Below are 27,648 nucleotides of genomic sequence, written 5' to 3' on the forward strand. Positions count from 1 at the left end.
AGGTGTGTACATAAAGCCTTCATTTAGGCCTCTAGGTGATAGGGTTCTTAGATTAAAGAACAACCTGGCCTCTCTTTGTAGAAGTTTTGTGTCCCAGTCACCTCTTCTAATCGTGGGTGCCAGGCAATCAATGCCTTGAAAAGACAGAACTCTTGCATTGCCGGAGTGTTGCTCTCTTACATTTCTTGAAATGGGGGTGTCTATGCAGTTTTTAATTGACCCTACATGTTCCAAAATTCTTCTTCGAAGTTGTCTGCGAGTTTTTCCTATATACTTTAAGCCACATACACATGTTGCCATGTATATTACGCCTGCGGTCTTACAGTTGATGAATTGCTTTTGGGTATAGGTTTTTGTATTGTCAATATTATTAAATTCTTTGTTCATCACCATATACTCACATGCTTTGCAGGTTCCACATTTGTGGGACCCTAAAGTTTGTTCTGTAAGCCAGTTTGTTTGATTTCTGCTTTTTCTTTGATAATGGCTATGAACTATTTGATCCTTGATGTTTTGGCACGTTTCCATACTAGTGATGATTTATTATTAAGTATATCTGCTAGATGCTCATCGTTCCTTAGAATGTGCCAATGTCTAGAGATACTGTCCTTGATATCCTGCCATTTATCGTTAAATGTGCCCACAAATCTGATAACTTTTGCCTCTGGGCCTACATGTATAGTCGTTTCTAGTAAAGTATCGCGGTTGGCATTGATTGTCCTTTGATAGGCTCTTTAAGAGTTTGTTGCTATATCCGCGTTTGAGAAACCTCTGTTTCATCTGATCTGCTTGAATTTGAAATTCCTTCTCATCTGAGCAGTTACGTCTTAAGTGTAAGTACTGGCCTACCGGTATGCCTTTCTTCAGGGGTTTAGAGTGATGACTATCCCGCCTGTAGATAAATGTTAGTTGCTGTACTTTTTCTATAGGTGGTGGTCTAGATCAGGGGGGCGCAAACTTTTTTCCCTGCGTCCCCATGACGGCTGTCCCCTTGCTCCCGCGCCCCCCCCAACCCCAACTTACCCGCGCTCCGGCGTAATGACGTCACGTTGCCATAGCAACGTGACGTCACATGACCTCGCAGCGTCATTTTGACGCCGCGTTGCCATGGCGCCGCAGGGAGGAAGTCGCCGGAGCCACGGTAAGTTAGGTTTACAGAGGCCCTGCAGCTCCCCCGGCACTTAATTTAAGTGCCTTCGGGAAGCGCGCGGGGCCTCTGTAAACCCCGCGCCCCCCGTCGGCAGTGTCGCGCCCCCCCTGGGGGTCGCGCCCCACAGTTTGCGCACCGCTGGTCTAGATGGTGCCGTCTGTGTATTTGGATATTGTTAGGTCCCAAAAATTAATTTTATGGAGGTCAAAGTTGGAGGTAAGTTTGAGGTTGTGCTCGTTCTTAAGAGACTTGAAACTAATGAGATGTTCCTCTGAGCCACTCCAGATTACTAGAATGTCGTCTAAATACCTAATCCAAGGGTCTATAGACTCAGGGGCTTATGCAGAGAGCATAGATAAGGAAATAGCGCCATCTTCTGGCGAAAAAACTAGCCAGAAATCCTTAAACTCGGGAGAAAATGGCACGATTTTTAAAAGTGGCCAGAAAATTTTTCAGAGGTGTAAAAGTCGCCAAACTCGTGGCGAGAACCTGGAACTCGCCATGCTAATATAGCGTGGTATTCCAGAAGCTCCGAGTCGCTGGAACACGCCAATATGTGCCATAGTATGGCGAGTTCCAGGTTTCCAGGAAAAGATGGCAAGTTGCAGGTTTTTGCCGTTCTCATGTTTACTCATCCCCATCATGACTGTCATAAACGTTTCTTTTGTACATGTTTTGTGGTGTCTCCACACTTTATTCCAGGGGGGCAGCTTATTCTAGGGGGGGAGCTTATTCCAGGGGGGCAGCTTATTACAGGGGGGGGGGAGTTTATTCCAGGGGGGCATCTTATTCCAGGGGGGGGCCGGTTCATTCCAGGGGGGGCAGTTTATTCTAGGGGGGGGGGAGCTTATTCCAGGGGGGCAGCTTATTACAGGGGCGGGGGATTTTATTCCAGGGGGGCATCTTATTCCAGGGGGGGCCGGTTCATTCCAGGGGGGGCAGTTCATTCAAGGGGGGGGGCAGTTTATTCCAGGGGGGGCAGAATATTCCAGGGGGGGCCGAATATTCAAGGGGGGCCAGCTCTTGGCCGGCGGAGATATCCATGCCAGGCGAAGCACAGGCTGTGGCACTTGCCCGTCAGGGAAGACGGGCCGATCACTGGCCCGCGGCGTTGGTAAAAAAACACTTTTGCCCACGGCACGCGTGTTATCCACCCTGGCCGGCAAACGCGGAGAGACCATGGAGTGTCGTTATTTTGATTACACAGGGTTTTTTCCTTGACAGGGGGGTGGATCCGTGCAGGGAGGGGGGGGGGGGGAGGGCGAGATGGGGGGGGCGGGGGAGAGAGGGCGAGATGGGGGGGGAGATAGATGGATGGGGGGGTAACCAAATGATCCCAATACAGAATAGGGTCTGTGGGGCTCCTTCCCCAAATGAGACAGGAGAGGAGTATGGAGCATAGGGTGCTGTGCTGGGGGGTAGGGAGGGTATCTGGGGGTACACACGATCCTTGTGGTATACCCCCAAATGCTGTGTTGGGTGGCGCGGGTACTTGGAGGTATTCCGTGCCGGGTGCCGCGGGTACTTGGGGGAATTTTAAATTCCCCCGCTTACCGCCGACACAGGCCTGTCACGTGAGCCGTTCGCCCAATTAGGGCGAACTAGCTCCGATACGTCACTGCCCCGCCCCCTGCCAATGACGCGGCCGGCCCAGGTCCCCCCCCTTAAGCTCTGTTCCCCCTTCTGCCCCGATCCATGTCTCCTCTGTGTGTGTATGTGTGTGTGCATGTGTGTGTGTGTATGTGTATGCATGTGTGTATGTGTGTGTGTGGGTGTATGTCTATGTGTGTGCATGTGTATGTGTATGCATGTGTGTGTGTGTGTATGTCTATGTGTGTGCATGTGTATGTGTATGCATGTGTGTGTGTGTGTGTGGGTGTATGTCTATGTGTGTGCATGTGTATGTGTATGCATGTGTGTGTGTGTGTGTGTGTGGGTGTATGTCTATGTGTGTGCATGTGTATGTGTATGCATGTGTGTGTGTGTGTGTGGGTGTGTGTGTGTGTGTGTGTGTGTGTGTATGTCTATGTGTGTGTATGTGTATGCATGTGTGTGTGTGTGTGTGTGGGTGTATGTCTATGTGTGTGCATGTGTATGTGTATGCATGTGTGTGTGTGTGTGTGTGTGTGTGTGGGTGTATGTCTATGTGTGTGCATGTGTATGTGTGTGTGTGTGTGTGTGTGTGTGTGTGTGTGTGTATGTCTATGTGTGTGCATGTGTATGTGTATGCATGTGTGTGTGTGTGGGTGTATGTCTATGTGTGTGCATGTGTATGTGTATGCGCGTGTGTGTGTGCGTAACTCAATATTGTTATCAAAGTTGCACAATGTTAATAATTAATGTATTCTCACAACATGCCTTTTGTTTTATTTGTAAAATATTATCTAATAAACACACACACACGCACACACACACAGGTTCCCTACTGACACACACACACTCACAGCTACTAAGTGACACACACACATACAATGTTGGCTATCTAGCTCGCGCTACGGTATGGCGAGTTTAAGGCAAATCTGAACTCGCCGAAATGTGTAACAAGAGGTAACGACGTTCTCTGCATAAGACCTTAACTAACGGCAATTCTGTGGCTATTTTATAGCCGTTTTACAATTTTTTAACGTTCCTCTCTGCATAAGCCCCTCAGTGTATTCCATCATCCGGTCCTCAAACACCTTTGTCTCCTCCCACCATCCCAGGTATAGGCTAGCATATGTGGGGGCGCATGTTGTACCCATAGCCATACCCTGCACTTGCTGATAATATTTCCCATCAAAAACAAAAAATAGTTGTGGGTAAGGACAAAATGTAGTAATTTGGTGATGAAATCGTTATGCTTAGTGTAGTTGGTGCTTCTAGATCGTAGAAAATGTTTGACTGCGTTCAACCCTACAGGGTGTGAGATGCTTGTGTACAAGGACTCTACGTCTAGACTTACCAGTAGTGTATTATCGTCTAGAGTCACCCCTTCAAGTTTTAATAAAACATCCTTGGTGTCTCTTACATACGTAGGATAGTAGAGAGGTCACAAATTCACGGGGTACCTTGTCTAAATAGATGCTAGCCTTCTCACTCAAATTTCTATACCCTGACACTATTGGTCGCCCTACTGTTTTTTGGGGGGTTTTGTGCATCTTCGGGATGGAATAGAAAGTGGCTATTGTAGGATTATTAACTGTCATGAATTTTGATTCATTTTCATCAATGATTTTACTGTCAATATTTGCATTTTTATATGCATTTTTAAGTTATTTTAAAGTTTGCGTTTACAATTTTCACTACAGTATATTCTGTATTAAAAAGTTGTTTTTTTAAATGTACACACAGAAACGCTATATGTTCAAAAGCTCTGTTCTAACATATTAACCCACTTGGTACTCCAGCTTGTTTCTGTGCAAGAGATACAAGGGTAAACATATATCCAAAATGTGATGTGATTGTTTAATAAACATACACACCACTGACCCTGTGTTTGAGATACGTAGGAGTGCACCCAATAAAATAATATTTTCCCTCCCATGTCCCTTTGGTGATTCCAATAGCTTTCAAGGAAGCCATTATCCTGTGGAAGCACCCTTACAGTTTAGAGTAAGCTATCTAATTGCTGTTCCTTTTATATAAATGGATTAAATAGAACTTATTCCAATTTAACAATACACACTTCATCACTGACCCCATTAAAATAATCCTGATACTATCCAAGACTCCATTCTGAAAATGATATAAATTACTTAATGCAGAATTTCTTCAATAGGCCTACATTTAAATTAGACACTATATAACAGCTCATCATAACAATGAGCGATACTATTGCTTACAACAGCGGTGCGCAAAATGGGGGGCATACCCCCCTGGGGGGCACAAGATTGTTTAGGGGGGGCGCAGGCGGCTGGCAGCGATTTTGCCAGGAGAAGAGAGACATGCAGTCTCTAGCTACAATTTCTCTTTCAGCCATTAGGTGACACTGTGCTACACAGCTCCTGCAGCACCTCCTTGAAGCATCAGCGTGGTGAGTATGAGAGTTTGAGAGTGGGACATGGGGAGGGGGTCTGAGAGTTGGACATGGGGAGGGGGTCTGAGAGTTGGACATGGGGAGGGGGTGTGAGAGTGGGACATGGGGAGGGGGTGTGAGAGTGGGACATGGGGAGGAGGGGTGAGAGTGGGACATTGGGAGGGGGGGTGAGAGTGGGACATTGGGAGGGAGGGTGAGAGTGGGACATGGAAAAGGAGTGAGGGTGAGAGTGGGACCTGGGAAGGGAGGGTGAGAGTGGGACATGGGGAGGGAGGGTGAGAGTGGGACATGGGGAGGGGGGGTGAGAGTGGGACATGGGGAGGGGGGGAGAGTGGGAGATGGGGAGGGGGGGAGAGTGGGACATGGGGAGGGGGGAGAGTGGGACATGGGGAGGGGGGGAGAGTGGGACATGGGGAGGGGGGAGGGGGGAGAGTGGGACATGGGGAGGGGGGTGAGAGTGGGACATGGGGAGGGGGTGAGTGTGTGAGAGTGTGACATGGGGAGGGGGGTGAGTGCGTGAGAGTGTGACATGGGGAGGGGGTGAGTGTGTGAGTGACATAGGGGGTGAGTGTGTGAGTGACATGGGGGGTGAGTGTGAGAGAGTGTGACATGGGGAGGGGGGTGGGTGTGACATGGGGTGGGGGGTGAGAGTAGGGTGAAGACTTCTAAAGATAAGTAAAATATTGAATGTATGAAATTGTTTTTTTTCAGGTTTTTCGATTGTTTTTATTTATTTGCTTGCCCATTGTCTAATAATGTATTAATCTGTGCCCCTTTAGGGTACAGATAAATACAGTGACAGCCAATGCATTTTTTGGCAAATGCTTGTTTTCTATTGATTGTTATTTTTTCGATTTCTGTTTACTGTTTGGATTAAATTGTTTAGAATTTGGATGGCTTGTTTTTAGTACGTTTTAGGATTTGTTAGCATTTTAAATTAATTATTTGTTTTGTTGGCTAGTGGTTTTAAATTCATTAATTGTTTTGTGGGCAAGTGTATAAAATTAATTAATTGTTTTGTTGATCAGTGCTTTTAATTCTTTAATTGATTGGTTGGCTAGTGCTTACATTTCTTGAATTGGGGTGTTCAGGTGCTTGTGTATATCTTTTATTATTGGTTAGACCTCCCGGTGGGTAGCCGGTGACTGGGTTAACCACTTAATTACTATCGCGGTTTATAACCACTAAGGTGATTAAGGGGTTAAGGGCCATTAGATTGTATTTTTTCTTGTATTCTTTCTGGCAATAGAGGACATGGAGCTAAGTGGAGAAAAACTACGGCGCTCCCCTTTAACACTTCAAGATACAAATGTGAATGAACATATATAAACGTATATAAACACGTGGGAGCCTAAAAAACATAAAAAGTGGTATACTGGGCCTTCAAATTGCAGCTCAACCTTGATGAGATCCTTCCTTGATCTCCACCAGTGGTAATTCTTGTCGAAAAGGTGAGCGCATAGAAAAAAGATAAATAAAATATATGAACACTAAGTGAACCCACGAAGTGAAACAAGCATACACACAGGGAATAGGTGGTGAAAATATAAAAAGGCTGAAGCCAGATCTTACTCACACGGACAAGTGTGAGCTGATCTTGTCAAAGTTTCTTTCAAGAGATCCACTTCAAAGGGTAGTACCCAGGGTGATGTGGGGGCTTCCGATATGAGCGGTTCGCTCCCTGTGATGGGCTCCGAACAGGGGCAGAAACACTCAGTGAGTTAAAGTGATTTTATTAAACCGCTTTATTAAAAATCGCTTCTTAGAAAGAAAATATGTTAAGAAAGAGCTTGATACGGCCATTAACAAAACACTAGCGTTACAAAGGCAAGATTTATTAAAAGTGAAAAAGAAGGACGTGAGTGAGGAATATGAAGTACCTTTTATCACCAATTTTAGTAAAGATCATTGAAAGATTCAAGATGTACTGCATAAACATTGGCATATTCTAATGAAGGACCCAGTATTAAAAGATAACATCCTAGAGAAAGCTAGAGTGATATTTAGGAGAGCTTCAAATATTAAGACAAAGCTGGCCCCAAGTCTGTTTAAAAGAATAAAAGAGAAAAGTACCACATCATGGTTACCTAAACCAATTGGTTTCTTCAAATGCTTTGATTGCAAAGCTTGCAAACAGGGCTCAATAGAAAAGGTTAAGTTCACTTCGAAATCCACAGGAGAGACTTTTGAAACACACCAGTTCCTTAACTGCCACACCACCTTCATGGTTTACCTCCTTGAGTGCCCATGTGGTCTCCAGTATGTGGACGTACCAGTCGACCACTGAGGGTTCGCATACTGGAGCACATTGGCAACATCAGGAGAGGTCTTTTGACGCATAGTGTATCGAGACACTTTTTTGAGACTCATAATAAAGACCCCCTAGGCCTTACTTATAGAGCAATAGAGACTGTCCCTTTAGATTGGAGAGGGGGGATCACATTATCCATTTATCCAAGAAAGAAACATACTGGATATATAAATTACAAACAACTTTTAAAGAATTTTTGTAAACAAATATTTTGTTCGTCGCATGTAGAATGTTGAGGGTCATAATAGAACTAATCTGTTTCTCATTTTTCTGTTCTCGATTTTGCATTTAATATGGGTCAACGTATTTTGTGACGATTCCCCTTTGGGAAGGAATTGTTGTATATATATGTTATACAATTTGTACCAATGAAGAATAGGCAGATTTATTACACACCCCAAAGAGGGGGGCCATATTCATCTATGGTTCTATGTACTAATTACAGTAAAGGCAACATTTATTCTAACATTTGCTGTAAACTAGCCGGGTTACATTCTGGGTATGTGCTGGGTATGTGCTGGGTATGTTCTGGGCTAGTTTGAGGCACGTTTAAGGCATTTCTGCATTGACTAACGACCCATAGGATTAACACAGCAGGGATCCCTGGCATTCCAATTCAGTTTGAATGGGACTGCCAGGGACCCCCGCTGTTAATCTAACAGGCCATTAATCAATGCAGAAATGCTGGGGCTAGTTTAAGGAAAGTTTAAGGCATGTATTCAGAATGTACCTGGGTGTTTCCTGGGTTTTTTGGGGAATTGCCACTGGTTTTTGTTCGAATAAGAGTTGCCTCTACAGTATGTCAAATCGATTTTTATTGTTTGAAGGGATATATGTTATTATATCATTTGTGTTAGTATAATTGTTAATGATAGATGATATCTGAAATCAAATTGTGGATCGTCTACCCCCATTTAATTTAGATTGGGTTGAATAGATTCAGTCCCCCTGAAGGTGTATCATAATTTGAGGTAAACTTTTTTAATATTGTACCTTTTCAAAGGACATTACAGTATACCTGTATATTGCGATTTTTAATGATGTTTTGAACTAGATACAAAGTTCCAACTCCATTGTATGAAAAGGCTCTGATATAACTTATATCTGTGCCAGCATACACATCTCCCAAAAGTCCACCAGAGGGAGCCATATACATACAATTGGGCTTTTCGTCCGTTTAAAGACTTTTAAACATTTTTAATTAATGAGTTAAGTTTGACAATGTTTTAACAATGTTTTAATAGTTTTAAAGATGTGTAACTGATTTCATGATGTCTACTTTGATGCGCATGCCACATAGTAATAGCCGATAATGAGACCTCCACTTTGATTACCTGAATCAAAGAAAGATAGATTGCAATATTTGAAACACTTGATTTTCAGGTATTTAGTTAGCCCCCTTCCCCACTGCCGACAGGACCTGATGAAGCGAGAGACACTCGCGAAACGCGTAGCCCTGTGTCGGCAAAGCTGCTATGTTTTTGACCACTGAAGGCCACCGTATCGTCTGAAGGAGAAGCTCATTTGCAGGCCCTGCGACCGGACGCGGCAGCTAGGGAGACCCCCGCATGAGCTGGCACTAAGGAGACAGACACTGGATGTGTATTATTTACATGTAAGTTCTTATACTTACCTGTTGTTTAATAAAATCACTTTTAACTCACTGAGCGTTTCTGCCCCTGTTTGGAGCCCATCACAGGGAGCGAACCGCTCATATTGGAAGCCCCCACATCACCCTGGGTACTACCCTTTGAAGTGGATCTCTTGAAAGAAACTTTGACAAGATCGGCTCACACTTGTCCGTGTGAGTAAGATCTGGCTTCAGCCTTTTTATATTTTCACCACCTATTCCCTGTGTGTATGCTTGTTTCACTTCGTGGGTTCACTTAGTGTTCATATATTTTATTTATCTTTTTTCTATGCGCTCACCTTTTCGACAAGAATAGAGGACATGGACCTGGAGTATGCGGATGAGGACACCCTTCATGATGGCAGGGGTAACTTGAACATTTTACTTACATTATTTATGCTGGCTGGCTAATGTTTGATTTTATAATGGGCAAATGCACTTTTATCCATGTGGATAATAGTAATTTTGTCCATTACTGTACTGTATGTGTTGGGGGGGGGGGGTGTTGGGGGTAGAGGTGGTGGGTAGTAGGGTTGTTGTGTTTATTTTTGTTTCTTGGTGGAAGGGGGATTGGGTGAAGGGGGCAGTAACCCAACGATGTATGTTTAGGCCATCCAGGTGGTAGCGGGACTGGTTAACCCGGTTTGCTATGGTAGTGAACCGGTTAACTCCTCCCACAACCTTCCGGGCAGGCCTAATCACCCACCCTGGGACTACTACCCCCTTCATCCACCCCCTCTGCCCCCAGATACAGGCTTCTGGGGTTTAACCCCTTCATTGCCTTACCGGCTTTGTGCTAAGTTAATGAAGCTTTTTTAATAATTTTAATACTAATGTAGATGAGCACGGGATCTCTGGAACAGAACTGCGTTGATTTGAGGTCTGGGGACCTCCTGATTCCTGAGATACAGGCCCCGTTATGGGGTGCCAGTAACTCCTATGCATATAAATGTCACTCATCACGTGACCGTGGGAATCAAATGCATCAGAGATACTGGCACCCCATAACGGGGCCTGTATCTCGGTAAGCAGGGTGTCCCCGGACCTCAAATAAACTGCTCCGGAGGCCCCCTGCTCATCTACACTATTACTACATTTTATATTAAACTTTTGATCGCTGGTGAGATATGCGCCTCTCTCTGTGCAGCTCTCTCTCTGTAGCTGAAAGAAATCGACGGGTAAGGCCTTTTCAGAGAAGCGATCATCAAGTCGCCAGCTACTTGCCCGTTTTGGGAATTTTGCTATCACAGGTAATCGGGGCTTTCTGAATACCGTGATAGCAACGCTCAAAAAACTAGCGAATTTAATGGCCCAGCGATTTTTATTATGAAGGCTTATAGCATAGGCCCCTTTGACTTTCAAATGTTATTAGATGAGCGATTTTGCAAAGTAAAAGTATCAATACACAGCACTTCTACAGTAGGAATGAAAGAGTGGCTCAGCAAGTAAAGACAGAGACACTGGTTCAAATTCCAGTGTCAGCTCCTTGTGACGTTGGGCAAGTCAAGTTATTTCCCTGTGCCTCAGGCACCAAAAACTTTGATTGTAACGTCTGCGGAGCAGGGACTCGTGCCTGAAAAATTTCTAAATACAGCGCTACGTACACTGTCAGTGCTGTACAAGAAAAAAAAAACAATTATTACTTACAAATACAGATCTCAAAATAAATATCTCTTACCATTGTTCGAGAATTCCGATGACCCTTGTAAGCCATTTTCCAAGGAGGTTGTCGAACATTTTGCATGTCGGTTTCTTCTAACTCTTTTCTTTCCTTCCTTCTTCTAAAGAGCTCTTTAATACGAGCTGCAGCAGATCTCCTAGTGAATACAAAAATACTGTAAATAGGTGATTGGTAACCGGAATTTTGCAATATATTGTATAATATTATTTCTTTGTATTTACTCTGCACAAAAGTGATTATTATACTACAAGTAATTTCTCAAAGTTTTCTAAAGAAATGCTTCTACTTTAAAAAGGCTTAAATTCCCATACTTATATTAACAAAACTGGTGATTTTATTACCATAAAATAAAAAATTAAAGTAAGTGAACTAAGTATTAGTGATACAGTTTTGAGGTTAGGGTTAGTGATAAGGAGTTGTATCTGTAGTTATAAGCACAGATATAGATATAGATATAAAAAGAATGGCCAGCTACAAACTATAGAGGATAAGTACAGCTTAATCCCGTTATAGCGCGGTCCTCGGGGGCCACCTGCGACCACCGCGTTATAAACGGGGTCGCGGAAAAAAATGGCCGCCGAATTTGTTTTTTTTTGTGGTGGTACCGTGTCCGCCGGAGGGGGAAAGCTGAGAACTCTCCCAGCGTTCCCAGACCCAGTGGGGCAGCGGCAACAGCACACAGCACTTACCCGGCATCTGGCAGCTCTTCTCCCTGTCTCTGCTTCCGTCTTGCGAGAGCAAGCTCCCTTAGAGACAGTGTGTCTCTGTGTGTGTGTGTGTGTGTGTGTGTGTGTGTGTGTGTGTGTGTGTGTGTGTGTGTGTGTGTGTGTGTGTGTGTGTGTGTGTGTATTTGACTGTGTGTGTGTGTGTGTCAGTGTGTGTGTGTGTGTGTGTGTGTGTGTGTGTGTGTGTGTGTGTGTCAGTGTGTGTGTGTGTGTGTGTGTGTGTGTGTGTGCAGTGTGCTGTGTGTGTGCAGTGTGCTGTGTGTGTGCAGTGTGCTGTGAATGTGTGCAGTGTGCTGTCAGTGTATGCAGTGTGCTGTGCGTGTGTGCTGAGTGTGTGCAGTGTGCTGTGAGTGTGTGCAGTGTGCTGTGAGTGTATGCAGTGTGCTGTGAGTGTGCAGTGTGCTGTGAGTATGTGCAGTGTGCTGTGTGCAGTGTGCTGTGAGTGTGTGCAGTTTGCTGTGAGTGTGTGCAGTGTGCTGTGAGTGTGTGCAGTGTGCTGTGAGTGTATGCAGTGTGCTGTGAATGTATGCAGTGTGCAGTGAGTGTGTGCAGTGAGTGTGTGCAGTGAGTGTGTGCAGTGTGTGCAGTGTGTGCAGTGTGTGTGCAAAAAAAAAACTAAATTTTTTTTTTTAAATTCGGGGTCCACGCTCAAACCGCGTTATAAGCGGATCCGCGTTATAGCAGATTGCGCTATAACGGGGTTGAGCTGTAGTACTTGAATCAGTGAAGTAAGCTATGATATAACAGCTACTGACAGTGCTGGGAAAATTATAAATGTAAACACTAGGAGAGGAAAAAAAGTATCCCGCATATAGCACTCAAGAATTCAAAACAGGTATACATTTATTATAAACAACGTCACATACAACAATCATAAAGTCCCTGAGCCAACCCTATAATAGTGTAGAAGGAAAATACCCTAAAGTGAAGAGACAACCATGGGCTGACAGAGATAAATCAGAACTGGCAGTAAATATATCTTGGTAAGAGGGCATTGAATCAGCCCTCTGCCAATAAGACCAGACCGTCTATGAGACAACCTGATATAGTAAACACCAAATGAAAAATGATACTACATGAGCAAGCACATACCAAGGGCACAAAGAATCAAAAACTGCAGGCACTATGATAGCATATACAGACAGATGAGCAGGGACTGATAAGAGCTGGCAATTACACAACTATAGCGCTATACCCCAAAAACAAATCAAATATATAAAATGTTTACAAACAATCTAATGTAACATAAAATCAAGTAATATATCAAGAAAAAAAGGTTAATAGTATCCACTTAGATCGTAAAGTACTGCAGCCGTGAGTCCTCTGGGATTATCCAAATCCCATAGAAACAATCTTTGCAAATAGAGTCCTCCTTGGCTCTGGAACTTTCACTCGTGTTCAATACAATGCATGAAGAATATAAAAATGTAGAGAAACAATGAGTAGCACACTTAATTAAAGATGCTGTCACTTCTGTGAAAATGGTATCACTAGATGCTATTCCACCCTAAACACTCCAGAAATGGTGATGGAAATGACCATATAAAGGCACACACCACCACCAAGCAGCTAACACTTTACAGCCTGGATCAGTAATCTAGGTGTAACCCAATCAATTAAGATGTATCCTATTACACCATAGTACTCCTAGATTACACAGTGAATGATAGTTAATAGAGAACACTCACATCAATGGAGTTGAAGATGAAACAAAATTGCACCTACCGGATGGACAATTCTCAGCAATAATATGTAGAAAAGAAAAATGAAAACATATCACAGAACTGCCATCTACCAACATTTAATGAACCAACATTTAAAAACAAACACTTGGAATAAAACTCATGAATTCCTTCGTTCTTTGAAAGCCTTTCAACCCTTTAAGCCTGGTTGTGGGGGCCCTTTGATGTCTCTTTCCGCTCTGGCTGCTTGGATCCTTGCCTTTGTGGGTCCATGTGTAGAGCCTCTTCCGTTATTACTTCCTGGTAATCCTCAGCAGTCCCTGCGACTCCAATACAGGAGTTCCAGGGTTGGCATAAAGTTTCACAGAGTCCCAATGCAAAAGGTTATCAATAAATATGCTACTTAGGAATGCATAACAGATAGCAAACCTCACCCTACATGTTTTGTGAGAGAGTCTCACTTCCTCAGGGGTGTACTAACAAATGAAGGTAGCCCCCTCCCTTAAGTAGGGGCATCAATCTAGTTACATCATACTAAATCAGAACATATTAACTCCTTCACTGCTTGGTCTATGCCTGATACATATCACCTACATGAAGCATAGAGATCCTTAATAGATATAGAGAAGCATACTATCCATTGACTAAACAGCCAAAAATAGCAGTTCTGTGATATGTTTTAATTTTTCTTTTCCACATATTATTGCTGAGCATTGTCCATCCGGTAGAGGTGCAATTTTTTCATCTTCAACTCCATTGATGTGAGTGTTCTCTATTAACTATCATTCACGGTGTATGCCTATTTTTGTGAATAAATTTACAATTTAATTCATTATCTTGTTTTGCTCAATGAATGATCCTGGTAAAAAGGTGTAAATGTCTGGTCTCCCGTGACACACCCATCAACAGATGCTCTAGAACAACCAAACACACAACAGGATCACTGAAATATTGAGCCTATCAAAGAAGTATTGTTGACATTAACGTAGTACTCACGTCATGTGTGTTCATTACCCCTCCTCCCCCCTCCGGTCATCCATATAAGTGTGATGAACACATAGCAAATGAATGGAGCAAAAATACAAAACACAACGATGCTGTGCATTGTTCTGTTTTTCTATTTTTGCTCTATTTAGCAGACTAACCTATTTTGTAATGGCTGGACAGATGATGGTAAGCGAACTGTATCATCACCATGGTCAGTTTCTCGATAAGTGGAGCTTAAAGAAGACGGTTCAATCTGAGTCAAGTTACCAGCTGCTTCTGGAGGATCTTCAGTATTTGAGCTAGCATTTTGTTGATCAAGATTTTTGTGCACATTTTTTTGCCCGATTTCTGGGTTGATGCAGGTGGCGTCTCCATGTTTTGTTGTAGTTTCAGCTGTGCCTGTATTAATAATTCAATGTAAAATTTAATTTTTCTCAAATCCCCATATTAGCAATAGCTTTCACAAAGGTCTATTAACTGATGGCACTTTCCTATCCATACTTGGCCTATTCAACTCTCACAAAGGACTTACATTCCTCCTTAACTATAAGAACTTCACTGCCGTTGATACATTTTGCCATCAAATTCATACATCAGTATTCACTAACCGCCGATATGGCATCCCCCGTTAACTGCCTTAGACCAGAATGGCAGATAAAGGATCTGTATCAAAAATTTGTGAATCTCATACTTCATATTTTGAGTTTTAAAATAGACGTGTCCATCAAGTGAAATTCTTTGTTTAATATTACATTGGGTGCAATAGTTATATATTATATTTATATTGATCCAGTGAAAGCAAACAAAAAAGCAGTGTTAGAGCACATACTGTATGCCTGAATCAATCTAGCAATAACAATCATACTTTACTACTGTACAAATGTCTGCATTTAATAAATGTTTTTTTAAAGAAATTATTACAAATAATATGTACAGAAAAATGCCCAAACAACAGAACAGAGGGAAAAAGGTCTTACGAGATTCCATACTTTCCATTTCACTTGGCTGCATGCTTTCAACTGTTGTACTGTAATTTTTGTTTCCCACTTTCACGGCTACCGAACTTGAGGCTGTATTGCTCCTAGTAGAAGAAAAAGTTTGAGGAAGATTTAGGAATTTACATAGTCTTACTTACTGTATAACAAAGTTCAAAGTTGTTGTAGTCATATTTGTCCTGGAAAAATGTATATTCATTGTATGTTGGTCTACAGTACCTGTTAGGAGACCAACAGTGGAGTTCTTTGTAGATTCAATTACAGTATACAGAGCTTTCAAATGATCACAGGTTTCTTCCTCAAGAGCACAGTAGATGTATTGACAGTATGATTGATAAAAAAAATCTCTGTAAATTAATCTATGAAGAACTTTTAACATTGATCCCCTAAACATTACTGCAATTTACCACTCATTTATTTATGGTGTAAAATTCAGACAAATACATTAACTATTCTCTTGCAAAACCCTTTCTCACTTGTTATATAGCGGTTAAATTAAAGGAGTATGGAAACCATTATTAGAGAAACACACAATCACAACTGTGTTGTTTTCCTTCTCATCTATCAACACCTACATCAGTTCTCTTGAATAAGTTCTCCAAAAGGGCAAATCAGAAAACAGAAGGGCAAGAAGCTTATTATATAATGTAATTTTAAATACATTATAAACTTGAAAATTATATTTCAAAATGTGTCCAATCAATAACATAAAAACTGTTCACAAAAAATGTGACCTTTAATTTCTCGTCATATCGAAGAATAATCACTACATTTTCATGAGAATTTGAGCAATTACAGGTCTGTCACAGTAGATTATTACATTTAAGAATTATTTGATAATCAAAAAAATATTCTTTGGAATTGGTGACAGTATGATGACTTCATCAAGTGCATAGTTACAAAATGGTCTCTAGCGAAGAGGATAAGCACGCTATGAAGTGCTCAAGATAGAGCAAGAATTATGGTCCAAAATGGTCTCTAGGAGATCTGAAAAAATACATTTGTAAAACAAAATATCGTTCAGGAGTGAATGCAGCTGGATCAACGCGTTATCAATTATGCAATTAGTGTCACGGGAGACCAGGTTTATCAACACCTTTTTATACCGGGATCATTGATTGAGCAAAGCAAGGAGGTAAAATAAATTAATTTCAGGAAAAGACATACAGTACACACAAAGTAACAATTTACACACTTAATGGGAACAGGGCTAACGAATAAACTTGTCCATTAAACGAAATTCACAAAAATGACCTCTGTAGAAGTGCTTTCCAATGACTGGGAGGTACTCATGAAAGTCCTGGAACTGATTTCGGCATGCAATACCAGCCGCGACCGCTACGTTCTCAAAAAGCGGGACTTAGTCAAAATCTTTGAAACCGGCTTGCGTCTATTCAGCACAGAACATCTTTGAATTTGCCGCTGTTGGTTTGGCGCTTGGAATCTGCGCTCCTGATTGGCTGTAAGGTTTCTTATGGGTTTCAATGTCCCATTCACAAACCTCTACAGACTATTAGAGCGCGGGAATTCTGCCAGCCAATCACCGATTTGTCGGTATTGTAAAGCCGGGTGGGCACCTTTTTTCGTTCTGCAAAGAGCCATGCGCCAACCTGGCACCTCTGCCTCTTTGCATACTGAGCCACCGTGGCTCAAGGCTCCACGGAGTCTGGGTTCGGCAAATGGTGGCCGGATAGCCCTGTGTTAGCCCAGGATGCGGTTAATCAAGCATGACTGCAGTTCCCCTCCTGGTCTAACAAGTTGGCATCCCTGTGGCATTGAAGTCCGTACTCCGAACAGACTCATAGGCACCAAGCTTGGTAGCCATCTGGTCCCTCGGAATCCATGACTTCAAAATCCCACAGTTCATTCACAGGTTATCGGTACATATCCCAATTAAACACACCCCTTTAATAAAATATACCATGCCCTGGATTTTGTGTGATAAAAATGTGTAAGTCACTGTTCTGGTGTCAGGGATGGAGTAAGGGTATATACTGCCTACACTCACTAGCCTCATCCTTGGCACACTCTAGAAATAAGTTTTAAACTTTTTACATACAAGAACCACTTAGCTGGATAATATAATATAGCTGGGTCATCCCCTGAACCCCTATACCAGGTTCAGGGTACCTTGGCATTTAGTGGGGCACCCCCCTTTACACTAGGGATCTCCTGTATGGTTGCAGGTATACATTAACCCCTTCATGCCCAGTTTACCTTGTCTGGATTATGCTGCAGCAGAAATCTTGGCGGTGAGTCGCAAGAAAGTTTTCAGGGTCAGAGTTTACCCGGAGCAATGTGTTTGGCTGTATCCGAGAATCTCACTCGATTCCCGGATCCAACATTTGGGGTATCCCATAACTCCGGATCCCCGATACACAGACACATTCTGTAAAGACTTTCTCCGACAAAAACACCCTGAAACTTACAGCCTAGAAATCTCCTGGTCCCCCCACCCCAGGAAAGGCAAAACACAAAAAAACTTTAATGTTGCATAATTTGCACATAGTCACAGTAATGCATTTCTGACATCTGGGTCCAAGAACTCACACTCTAGGACCTCAACACACGGAGCAGGGGTACCCAAGTGGGAAAAATAAATTCCTTCCTGACTCCAAGAATTGGCAATCGGATTACTCCCTGAATCAACATTCTTCCCATGTATACTTATTTGGTATATCCCTGTATACCTTTCCTTTCTAAAAAAGATGTCCAGCCTTTTTTTTAACAAATCTATTGTATCTGCCATCACAGTCTCCATGGTTAATGAATTCCACATTGTAACTGTCCTTACTGTAGAGAAACCTTTCCTTTGTTGCTGGTGAATTCTCCTTTCCTCCAACCTTTAAGGGATGTCCCTGAGTCCTTTGTACTGCCCTTGGGATGAATAGTTCTTTTGAAAGCTCCTTGTACTGTCCCCGAATATATTTGTGCATAGTTTTAATTATTTAGATAATCAAAGAATTATTTGATAATCAAATAAATATTCTTTGGAATTGGTGACAGTATGATGACTTCATCAAGTGCATAATTACAAAATGATCTCTAGCGAAGAGGATAAGCACGCTATGAAGTGATCAAGATAGAGCAAGAATTATGATCCAGAATGGTCGCTAGGAGATCTGAAAAAACACATTTGTAAAACAAAATATTGTTCAGGAGTGAAAGCAGCTGGATCAACGCGTTATCAATTATGCAATTAGACCGTGGCGTTCAATTCTTCGGACTTGCATTTCAGCAGGAGCACATTTTGAACACACACTTTGGGGCGATTCACTAAGCAGTGATAACTGCTTTTAAGTACGATAAATGGCTTTTAAGACCGATACTGCCTGCTGCTCGATTCACTAAGCAGTGATAACAGTGCTTTATCGGCCGTAAAACACATTTTTTCAGCCCCCAAAAAATACGTCTGATCAGGCAAAAAACGTCAAACGTGCCATTTTTTGCCAGTCAGTGCAATTCACTAAGCAGTGATAAGTGAATCGTACTTTAAAAGCATGCCAGATTCTGGTACCAGCTAAAGGTTGGCGCAAAAGAAATGGAGCCATGAAAAAATCATTGTTTATGTTTCTTCACCACACAATTAATACAACAGGCCGGAGGATGTCCTCGGGTGATCCCTTCGGGAGTTTGGGGCCCTCGGGTGATCTCCACAGGGGTCCGGGGTTCCCCTCTGGCCTGCGGTACCAATTGTGTGGCGAAAAAAACATAACACCCAATACTTTGCAATACATACAGCCCCCACACCCCCCATCCTGCCCCCTAACAAATAATGGTCAAAATTACTATTATCCAGATATGGATAATAGTGGTCAAAATTACTATTATCCAGATAATAGTACAATAATGGTCAAAATTACTATTATCCAGATATGGATAATAGTGCATTTGTCCATTACAAATAAAACATTAAGCTGCAGAAATATAATAAATAAAACTTGCACTCACCCCTTGCCAGGCTGCCACGATGAATGCCGTTCTCATCCTCAACACCTCCATGTCCTCCGTTGCCACAAACAATGCACTACAATCAAAAATACAATCTAATGTCCCCTAACCTCTGTATTACCTTAGAGGTTAGTAACCATTATAGTAATTAAGTGGTTAACCCACCCTCTCCCACAACCCACCCAGGAGGCCTACCACCCTCCCCAGGCAACTATCCCCACCCTTCACCCATTCATTGGTACAATGATATAATATGGGCCTTATTTACCACTATAGCAAGAATAGCTATGGTAAGGAATAAAAAATCAGGCCCAAATAAAACAACATTACATTGCAAAATTAACATATTACCAATGCCAATCAAATAATTGAATGGCACAGAGGGTACATCATACCCATATAATATGAGCATGATTTAACTCTAGACCTGTCAATGGTCAACCTAAAAAAAAAAATCATAAACAAGATCCAATGCATTCAAAACAATCTCAAACTAAAAACAAATAAAGAAGTAAACCGAACACAATTACCACCAATCAATTAATCCAATCCAAATAAAGACCAGAATAAACAATTAAAACACCAAAACAAAACCATGAATAAATAAAATAAATATCTAAATAAACTGTTTCATTCCAAATTAAAAGTAAAAAAATAATCCAACATTAAAAAGCAAACACCAATCAAAAGCCAGAAATAAACTATTTAAAACACCAGCAAAAATGCCTGAACACTACATCAATATGCAATATAAATACATGTAGCATACAAATTTAAAAACAAAGAACCAATATACTGTACATTTAAAATACATACAAGCAAGCATTTGCCAAAACAACCATTTCTTCTTATTTGCCACTTGTGGTCCAATGTCGGACCGGGTGGAGGGAGGAGGGAGGAAAGCTGAAAGCTGTGGTGTGGAGTGAGGTGCCCGCAGCACATCCCCTGCATTCTCCTTGCACCGCACTGATGCGCCCATGCGCCGATGCGTCCTCCCCTATGCCGATCCACCCCCCCCTGCGCCGATCCGTCTCCCCCCTGCGCCGATCCGTCCCCCCCCTGTGCCGATCCGTCCACCCCCAAAGCCCTGTGCCGATGCGCCCACCCCCAAAGCCCTGCGCCGCTCCGCCCACTCCCAAGAACCTGCGCCGATCTGACCACCACCCCCCAGCCATGCGCCGATGTGACCACCCCCCCCCAGCCCTGCGCCGATCTGACCACCCCTCCAGCTCAGCGTCGATCCGACCACCCCTCCAACTCTGCGCCGATCCCCGCAGGCAGCCCCACGATGACTCCAAGCAGCTGACACCGGAGGAAGGGGGGTAGGGGGCTGTGAGTATGGTGTCAGTGTGCTGTGTGTGCAGTGTGTGCGCAGTGAGTGTGCTGTGTGTGCAGTGAGTGTGTGCAGTGAGTGTGTGCAGTGAGTGTGTGCAGAAAGTGTGTGTAGTGTGCAGTGTGTGTAGTGAGTGTGTGCAGTGAGTGAGTGTGTGCAGTGAGTGTGTGTAGTGTGTGCAGTGAGTGTGTGCAGTGAGTGTGTGCAGTGAGTGTGTGCAGTGAGTGTGTGCAGTGAGTGTGTAGTGTGTGCAGTGAGTGTAGTGTACACAGTGAGTGTAGTGTGCGCAGTGAGTGTAGTGTGCGCAGTGAGTGTAGTGTGCGCAGTGAGTGTATTGTGCGCAGTGTGCACAGTGAGTGTAGTGTGCGCAGCGAGTGTAGCGTGTGCAGCAAGTGTAGTGTGTGCAGTGAGTGGTGCGCGCAGTGAGTAGTGCGCACAGTGAGTGTAGTGCACGCAGTGAGTGTAGTGTGCGCAGTGTGTGTGCAGTGAGTGTGTAGTGAGTGTGCAGTGAGTGTACAGCTAGTGTAGTGTGCACAGCGAGTGTAGTGTGCGCAGTGAGTGTGTAGTGAGTGTGCAGCGAGTGTAGTGTGCGCAGTGAGTGTGCAGTGAGTGTGCAGCGAGTGTAGTGTGCGCAGCGAGTGTAGTGTGCGCAGCAAGTGTAGTGTGTGCAGTGTGTGCAGTGAGTGTAGTGTGTGCAGTGAGTATGCGCAGTGAGTGTAGTGTGCGCAGCGAGTGTAGTGTGCGCAGCGAGTGTGTGTGCAGCGAGTGTAGTGTGCGCAGTGAGTGTAGTGAGCGTAGTGTACGCAGTGTGCGGAGTGAGTGTCGTGTGGGCAGCGTGTGTCGTGTGGGCAGCGCGTGTCGTGTGGGCAGCGCATGTCGTGTGGGCAGCGCGTGTTGTGTGCGCAGTGAGTGTCGCGTCGTGTGCAGTGTGTGTGCAAAAAAAAACAAAAAAAGCTGTATGTGGTTTTTTTCCCGAAAATTAAATTAGACCTACTGGCGCACTTAATGAAAATTAATTGGACCGCAAAGGGTTAAGGAAGAGGAGTCCCTGCTCCGAGGAGCTTACAATCTAATTAGTAGGTAGGGAGAACGTACAGAGACCGTAGGAGGGAATTCTGGTAACTGTGTCTACAGGGGAGCCAAGCTTTATGTATCATGTGTCCAGTATTATCCACAGTGATATTCATATGCCTCTTTAGGCAAGTGTGTCTTAAGGTGGGTCTTAAAAGTGGATAGAGAGGGTGCTGGTCGGGTATTGAGGGGAAGGGCATTCCAGAGGTGCGGGGCAGTCAGTGAGAAAGGTTTAAGGCGAGAGAGGGCTTTAGATACAAATGGGGTAGAAAGAAGAGATCCTTGAGAAGAATGCAAGCGTCGGGATGGTGCATAGCGAGAAATTAGGGCTGAGATGTAAGGATGGGCAGAAGAGTGGAAAGCTTTAAAAGTCAGGAGGACAATTGAGTGTGAGATGTGGGATTTGATCGGAAGCCAGGAGAGGGATTTCAGGAGGGGAGACGCGGAGACAGATTCAGGAAAGAGTAGAGCGATTCTGGCAGCATCGTTTAGGATAGATTGTAGGGGAGACAGGTGAGATGCAGGAAGGCCGGACAACAGGATGTTACAGTAATCAAGAGGGGAGAGAGTAAGGGCCCGAGTCAGAGTTTTAGCAGTCGAGCAACAGAGGAATGGGAATATCTTTGTGATATTGCGGAGGAAAAAGCGACAGGTTTTAGAAATGTTTTGAATGTGAGAGGAGAATGTGAGAGAGGAGTCGAGTGTGACCCCTAAGCAGCGTGCTTGGGCTACAGGGTGAATGATGGTACTTCCAACAGAAATGTGGAAGGAGGTAGTAAGGCCAGGTTTGGGAGGAAGTATGAGGAGCTCTGTTTTTGCCATGTTGAGTTTAAGGCGTCGGAGGGCCATTCAGTATGATATCGCAGAGAGACATTCAGAAACTTTGGTTTGTACAGCAGGTGTAAGGTCAGGGTTGAAAAGAAAATGTGTGTGTCATCAGCATAGATGTGATATTTAAACCCCCTGAGATGTTATTAGGTCACCTAGAGAGAGTGTGTACAGAGAAAAGAGAAGAGGTCACAGGACAGAGCCCTGGGGTACCTCACAGAGAGATCAATAGAGGAGGAGGAGGTGTTAGCAGAAGAGACACTGAAAGTACGATGGGAGAGGTACTGTAAGAGGAAATCCAGGATAGAGCTTTGTTTTGAATACCAAGAGTATGGAGAATGTGAAGGAGAAGAGGGTGGGCCACGGTGTCAAATGCTGCAGAGAGGTCGAGTAATATGAGCAGAGTGTAATGACCTCTCTCTTTGGCAGCATGCAGGTCATTAGTTATTTTAGTGAGGGCTGGTTCAGTGGAGTGAGCAGTGCAGAAGCCAGATTGTATAGGGTCTAGGAGAGAATAGGTGTTGAGAAAATGGAGCAAGTGAGAGAATACAAGACGTTCAAGGAGTTTAAAGGCAAAAGGCAGGAGGGAGTCAGGTCGATAGTTAGAAAGACAGGTAGGGTCAAGCTTGCTGTTTTTGAGTAATTGTATGACTGTTGCATGTTTGAAGGAGGATGGAAAGGGAGGGAGGAGTTAAAAATGTGTGTGAGCATAAGGATTATAGTAGGATCAAAAGGTTTTAGGAGAAGGAAGGGAATGGGGTCAAGAGAGCAAGTGGTAGAGGGAGAAGAGGAGATCAACAGTGACACATCCTCCTCTGAGACAGTGGAAAAAGAGTCAAGGAAGGCAGGAGGAGAGTTAAGAAGCGGTGTAGGATGGGAGGAGGAAACAGGAAGCCGCTACGGTAATGAATTATTTTTTATTGATATGTGTGTTTTGATACTAGTGTACATGAGCAGGGGGTCTCCTGAACTGAATCACATTGGTTTCAGCCTCGGGGACCCACTACTTCATGAAATCCAGGCCCCGATATGGGGTGCCGGTATCCCCCTGCAGGATTTAAATCCCCCGTCAAGTGACGCGGGAGCTTTAAAAGCACAGGGGATACCGGCACCCCATAACGGGGCCTGTATCTCAAGAAGTAGGGGGTCCCCGAGGCTGAAACCAATCCGGTTCAGCTCAGGAGACCCCCTGCTCATGTACACTAGTATTAAAATCTAAATGTTTGCAGTACGATCACCTGTAAGAGCCGTGTATGGAGACGCAGCGTCTCCATGCAGCTCTTACAGGCTGCTTTTTTTCCTATCAGCTATCATGCTTTACAAGTTTAGGCACGATAGCAGGGGGGAAAAAACAGCTTGCGCGATACAGCAGTTGTGTGACCGGCCTTAACAAAATGCCCTTCACTTGTTAGTGAATCCCGCCTCTGGCTTCATTTTTTTAAGTACGATGACAAAATGCCTATGCAAACGCAAAAGCTCACTGCTTAGTGCATAGCCCCCTAAGTCCTGATTTTTGCGCCCAAGTTCTCAGAAAAGACCGTAGCGGTCGCGGCTGGGATTTCATGCCGATTTTGGTTCCAGGAGATTCATGCTGACTGGGTTTGGCACTTACTCCCAGTCAAGAAAAAACAAGCCCTCCGGAGAGAAGAGCGTGGTGGTGTGTGGAACCTCATGCTTATTTGGGAACCAGAGAATTTCGGGTCCAAGTCAGGGGAAAACTTAGAGTTCCCTGCAACTAGAACAGTCTAGTTTTCTAGCCCAGACCCCAGTAAGTGTGCTTTTCGTCTGTATTTTGTGTTCCATTGTGTGTATGCCTATTTCAGTGAATACATTTACAATTTATTTCATTATCTTGTTTTGCTCAATAAATGATCCTGGAAAAAAGGTGTAAATGCCTGGTCTCCCGTGACACACCCACCTACAGACCACTGTGAAATGGATGCTCTAGAACAACCAAACACACAACAGAATCACATAAATATTGAGTCTATCCAGGAAGTATTGTTGACATTAACGTAGTACTCACGTCATGTGTGTCCATTACCCCACCTCCCCCCTCCGGTCACCCATATAAGTGTGATGAACGCATAGCAAATGAATGGAGCAAAAATACAAAAACACAACGATGCTGTGCATTGTTCTGTTTTTCTATGTTTGCTCTATTAAGCAGACTAACCTATTTTGTAATGGCTGGATAGGTGATGGTAAGTGAACTGTGTCATCATCACGGTCAGTTTCTCGATAAGTGGAGCTCAAAGAAGATGATTCAATCTGAGTCAAGTTACCAGCTGCTTCTGGAGGATCTTCTGTATTTGAGCTAGCATTTTGTTGATCAGAATTTTTGTGCACATTTTTTTGCTCGATTTCTGGGTTGACGCAGGTGGTGTCTCCATGTTTTGCTGTAGTTTCAGCTGTGCCTATAATAACAATTCAATGTAACATAAAATTTTCTCAAATCCTCATATTAGCAATAGCTTTCACAAAGGTCTATTAACAGATGGCACTTTCCCATCCATACTTGGCCTATTAAACTCTCACAAAGAACTTGCATTCCTCCTTAACTATAAGAACTTCACTGCCGATGATACATTTTGCCATCAAATTCATACGTCAGTATTCACTAACCTCCAATATGGCATCCCTCGTTAACTGCCTTAGAACAGAATGGCAGATAAACAGGGATCTGTATCAGAAATTAGTGAATCTCGCACGTTATATTTTGAGTTTTAGAATAGACGTGTCCATCAAGTGAAATTCTTTGTTTAATATTACATTGGGTGCAATAGTTATATATTATACTTATATTGATCCAGTGAAAGCAAACAAAAAAAGCAGTGTTAGAGCACTTACTGTATGCCTGAATCAATCTATGTAATGTAATGTACATAATGTAAACTATGTAATCTTGCAATAACAATCATGCTTTACTACACATTTCTGCAATGTAATAAATGTTTTTTTAAAGAAATTATCACAAATAATATGTACAGAAAAATGCCCGACAACAGAACAGAGGGAAAACATCTTACCAGATTTCACACTTTCCATTTCACTTGATTGCATGCTTTCAACTGTTGTACTGTAATTTTTGTCTCCCACTTTCACGGCTACCAAACTTGAGGCTGTATTGCTCCTAGTAGAAGAAAAAGTTTGAGGAAGATTTAGGAATTTACATAGAGCTAATGGGCTGTTCAGTCTTAGGCCTTGGCCATGTTTGGCGCTTGCTCGCTCTCGCTTGCTGCCGCTCGCTCTACCAGGAGCTTTTTGCTGTCCTTACAGAGGAGACAGCAAGCGCTTGGGAGGCGGGTATCACTGTGTGTGTGTGTGTCACTTGGTAGCTGTCAGTGTGTGTGTGTCACTGGGGAACATGTGTGTGTGTGTGTGTGTGTGTGTGTGTGTGTGTGTGCGTGTGCGTGCGTGCGTGCGTGAGTACGTGTGTGTGTGTGTGTGTGTGTGTGTATATTATATAATATTTTAAAAATTAAAAAAAAAGACATGTTGTGAGAATAAATTATTTATTAACATTGTGCAACTTTGATAAATATATTCACGCACGCACGCACACACACACGCGCACACACACACACGCACGCACGCACGCACGCACACACAAAGGCACACACACACACACAAAGGCACACACACACACACACACACATGCATACACTCACACATGCATGCATACACACGCACACACACACATGCATACACACACACACACATGCATAAGCACACACATGCATACACACACACACACATGCACACACACACGCACGCACACGCACACGCACATGCACACACACACACACACACACACAATGCACAAACACACACATACACAGACACACACACACACACACAGGAGACATGGATCGGGACAGAAGGGGGACAGGGATCGGGCAGAAGGGGGGCAGGGATCGGGCAGAAGGGGGACATGGATCGGGCAGAAGGGGGGCAGGGATCGGGCAGAAGGGGGACAGGGATCGGGCAGAAGGGGGGCAGGAATCGGGCAGAAGGGGGGCAGGGATCGGGCAGAAGGGGGACAGACCGTCAGGGGGCGGGCCGGGAGCGGGCGCGTCACTGGCCGGGGGCGGGCCAGTGACGTCACGGAGCTGGTTCGCCCTCATTGGGCGAACCGCTCACGTGACCGGCCTGTCTCGCCGGCAAGCGGGGGAATTTTAAATTCCCCTAAGACCTGCGCTTCCGCAAGCGCGCGGAAGCGCAGGTGAGCCCCTACTAAAGCCGCTCTAATTGCGGCTGTAGGGGCTCAGTGCTGAGCGGGAGCGCGCGTCAGCACGCTTCCGCAAGCACGCAGGGAACATGTCCGGGGCCTTACTTACAGTATAACAAAGTTCAAAATGGTTGTAGTCATATTTGTCCTGAAAAAATGTAGATTCATTGTATGTTGGTCTACCTGTTAGGAGACCAACAGTAGAGTTCTTTGTAGATTCAATTACAGTGTACAGAGCTTTCAAATGATCACCATTTCTTCCTCAAGAGCACAGTAGATGTATTGACAGTGTGATTGATAAAAAAAAAAATCTGTCATTTAATCTTTGAAGAACTCTTAACATTGATCCCCTAAAAATTATTGTAATTTACCACTCATTTATTTATGGTGTAAAATTCAGACAAATACAGTACATTAAATATTCTCCTGCAAAACCCTTTCTCACTTGTTATACAGCGGTTAAATTAAAGGAGTATGGAAACCATTATTAGAAAAACACACAATCACAACTGTGTTGTTTTCCTTCTCATCTATCAACAACTACAGTACAACAGTTCTCTTGAATACGTCCTCCAAAGGGGCAAATCAGAAAACAGAAGGGAAAAAGCTTATTATATAATGTTATTTTAGATACATTATAAACTTCAAAATTATATTTAAAAATATTGCAAGCATGTATACATCAATAACATATACTCTGTTCCCAAAAAACGTGACCTTTTATTTCTCGTCATATCGAGAAGAAAAATTACACAATTTTCATGAAAATTTGAGCAATTACAGGTCTGTCACAGTAGATTATTACATTTAAGAATTATTTGATAATCTAAAAAATTTTCTTTGGAATTGGTCACAGTATGATGACCTCATCAGAGCACGGGAATTCCCCTGCCAGCCAATCACCGATTTGCCAGTATTGTAAAGCCGTGTGAGCACTTTTTTTCATTCTGTAAAGGGACATGCACCAACCTGGCACCTCTGCCTCTTTGTATACAGAGCCCACTGTGGCTCCAGGGTCCACAGAGACTGGTTTCTGGCAAATGGTGGCCGGATAGCCC

The 27,648-nt window shown here is 43.6% G+C and overlaps 1 protein-coding gene across 10 annotated transcripts in view; it reads right to left on the reverse strand.

The window, feature by feature from the left end:
- DCAF6 (DDB1 and CUL4 associated factor 6) overlaps positions 1-27,648 on the reverse strand; it is a 397,587-nt gene that overhangs the window by 70,550 nt on the left and 299,389 nt on the right. For 5 of the 10 annotated variants that reach the window (XM_075589477.1, XM_075589471.1, XM_075589473.1 and 2 more), the window contains 5 exons: positions 25,389-25,492; positions 24,536-24,776; positions 15,159-15,262; positions 14,340-14,580; positions 10,785-10,923 (listed from right to left, as the gene is read on the reverse strand). In XM_075589477.1, coding sequence (XP_075445592.1) covers positions 10,785-10,923; positions 14,340-14,580; positions 15,159-15,262; positions 24,536-24,776; positions 25,389-25,492 — 829 coding nt within the window. The remainder of the gene's footprint in view (positions 1-10,784; positions 10,924-14,339; positions 14,581-15,158; positions 15,263-24,535; positions 24,777-25,388; positions 25,493-27,648) is intronic. The other 5 variants (XM_075589480.1, XM_075589472.1, XM_075589474.1 and 2 more) reach the window with 4 other exon arrangements.

Source organism: Ascaphus truei, chromosome 3 (genome assembly GCF_040206685.1).
Source record: "Ascaphus truei isolate aAscTru1 chromosome 3, aAscTru1.hap1, whole genome shotgun sequence".
In the NCBI taxonomy this organism is placed as follows: Eukaryota; Metazoa; Chordata; class Amphibia; order Anura; family Ascaphidae; genus Ascaphus; species Ascaphus truei.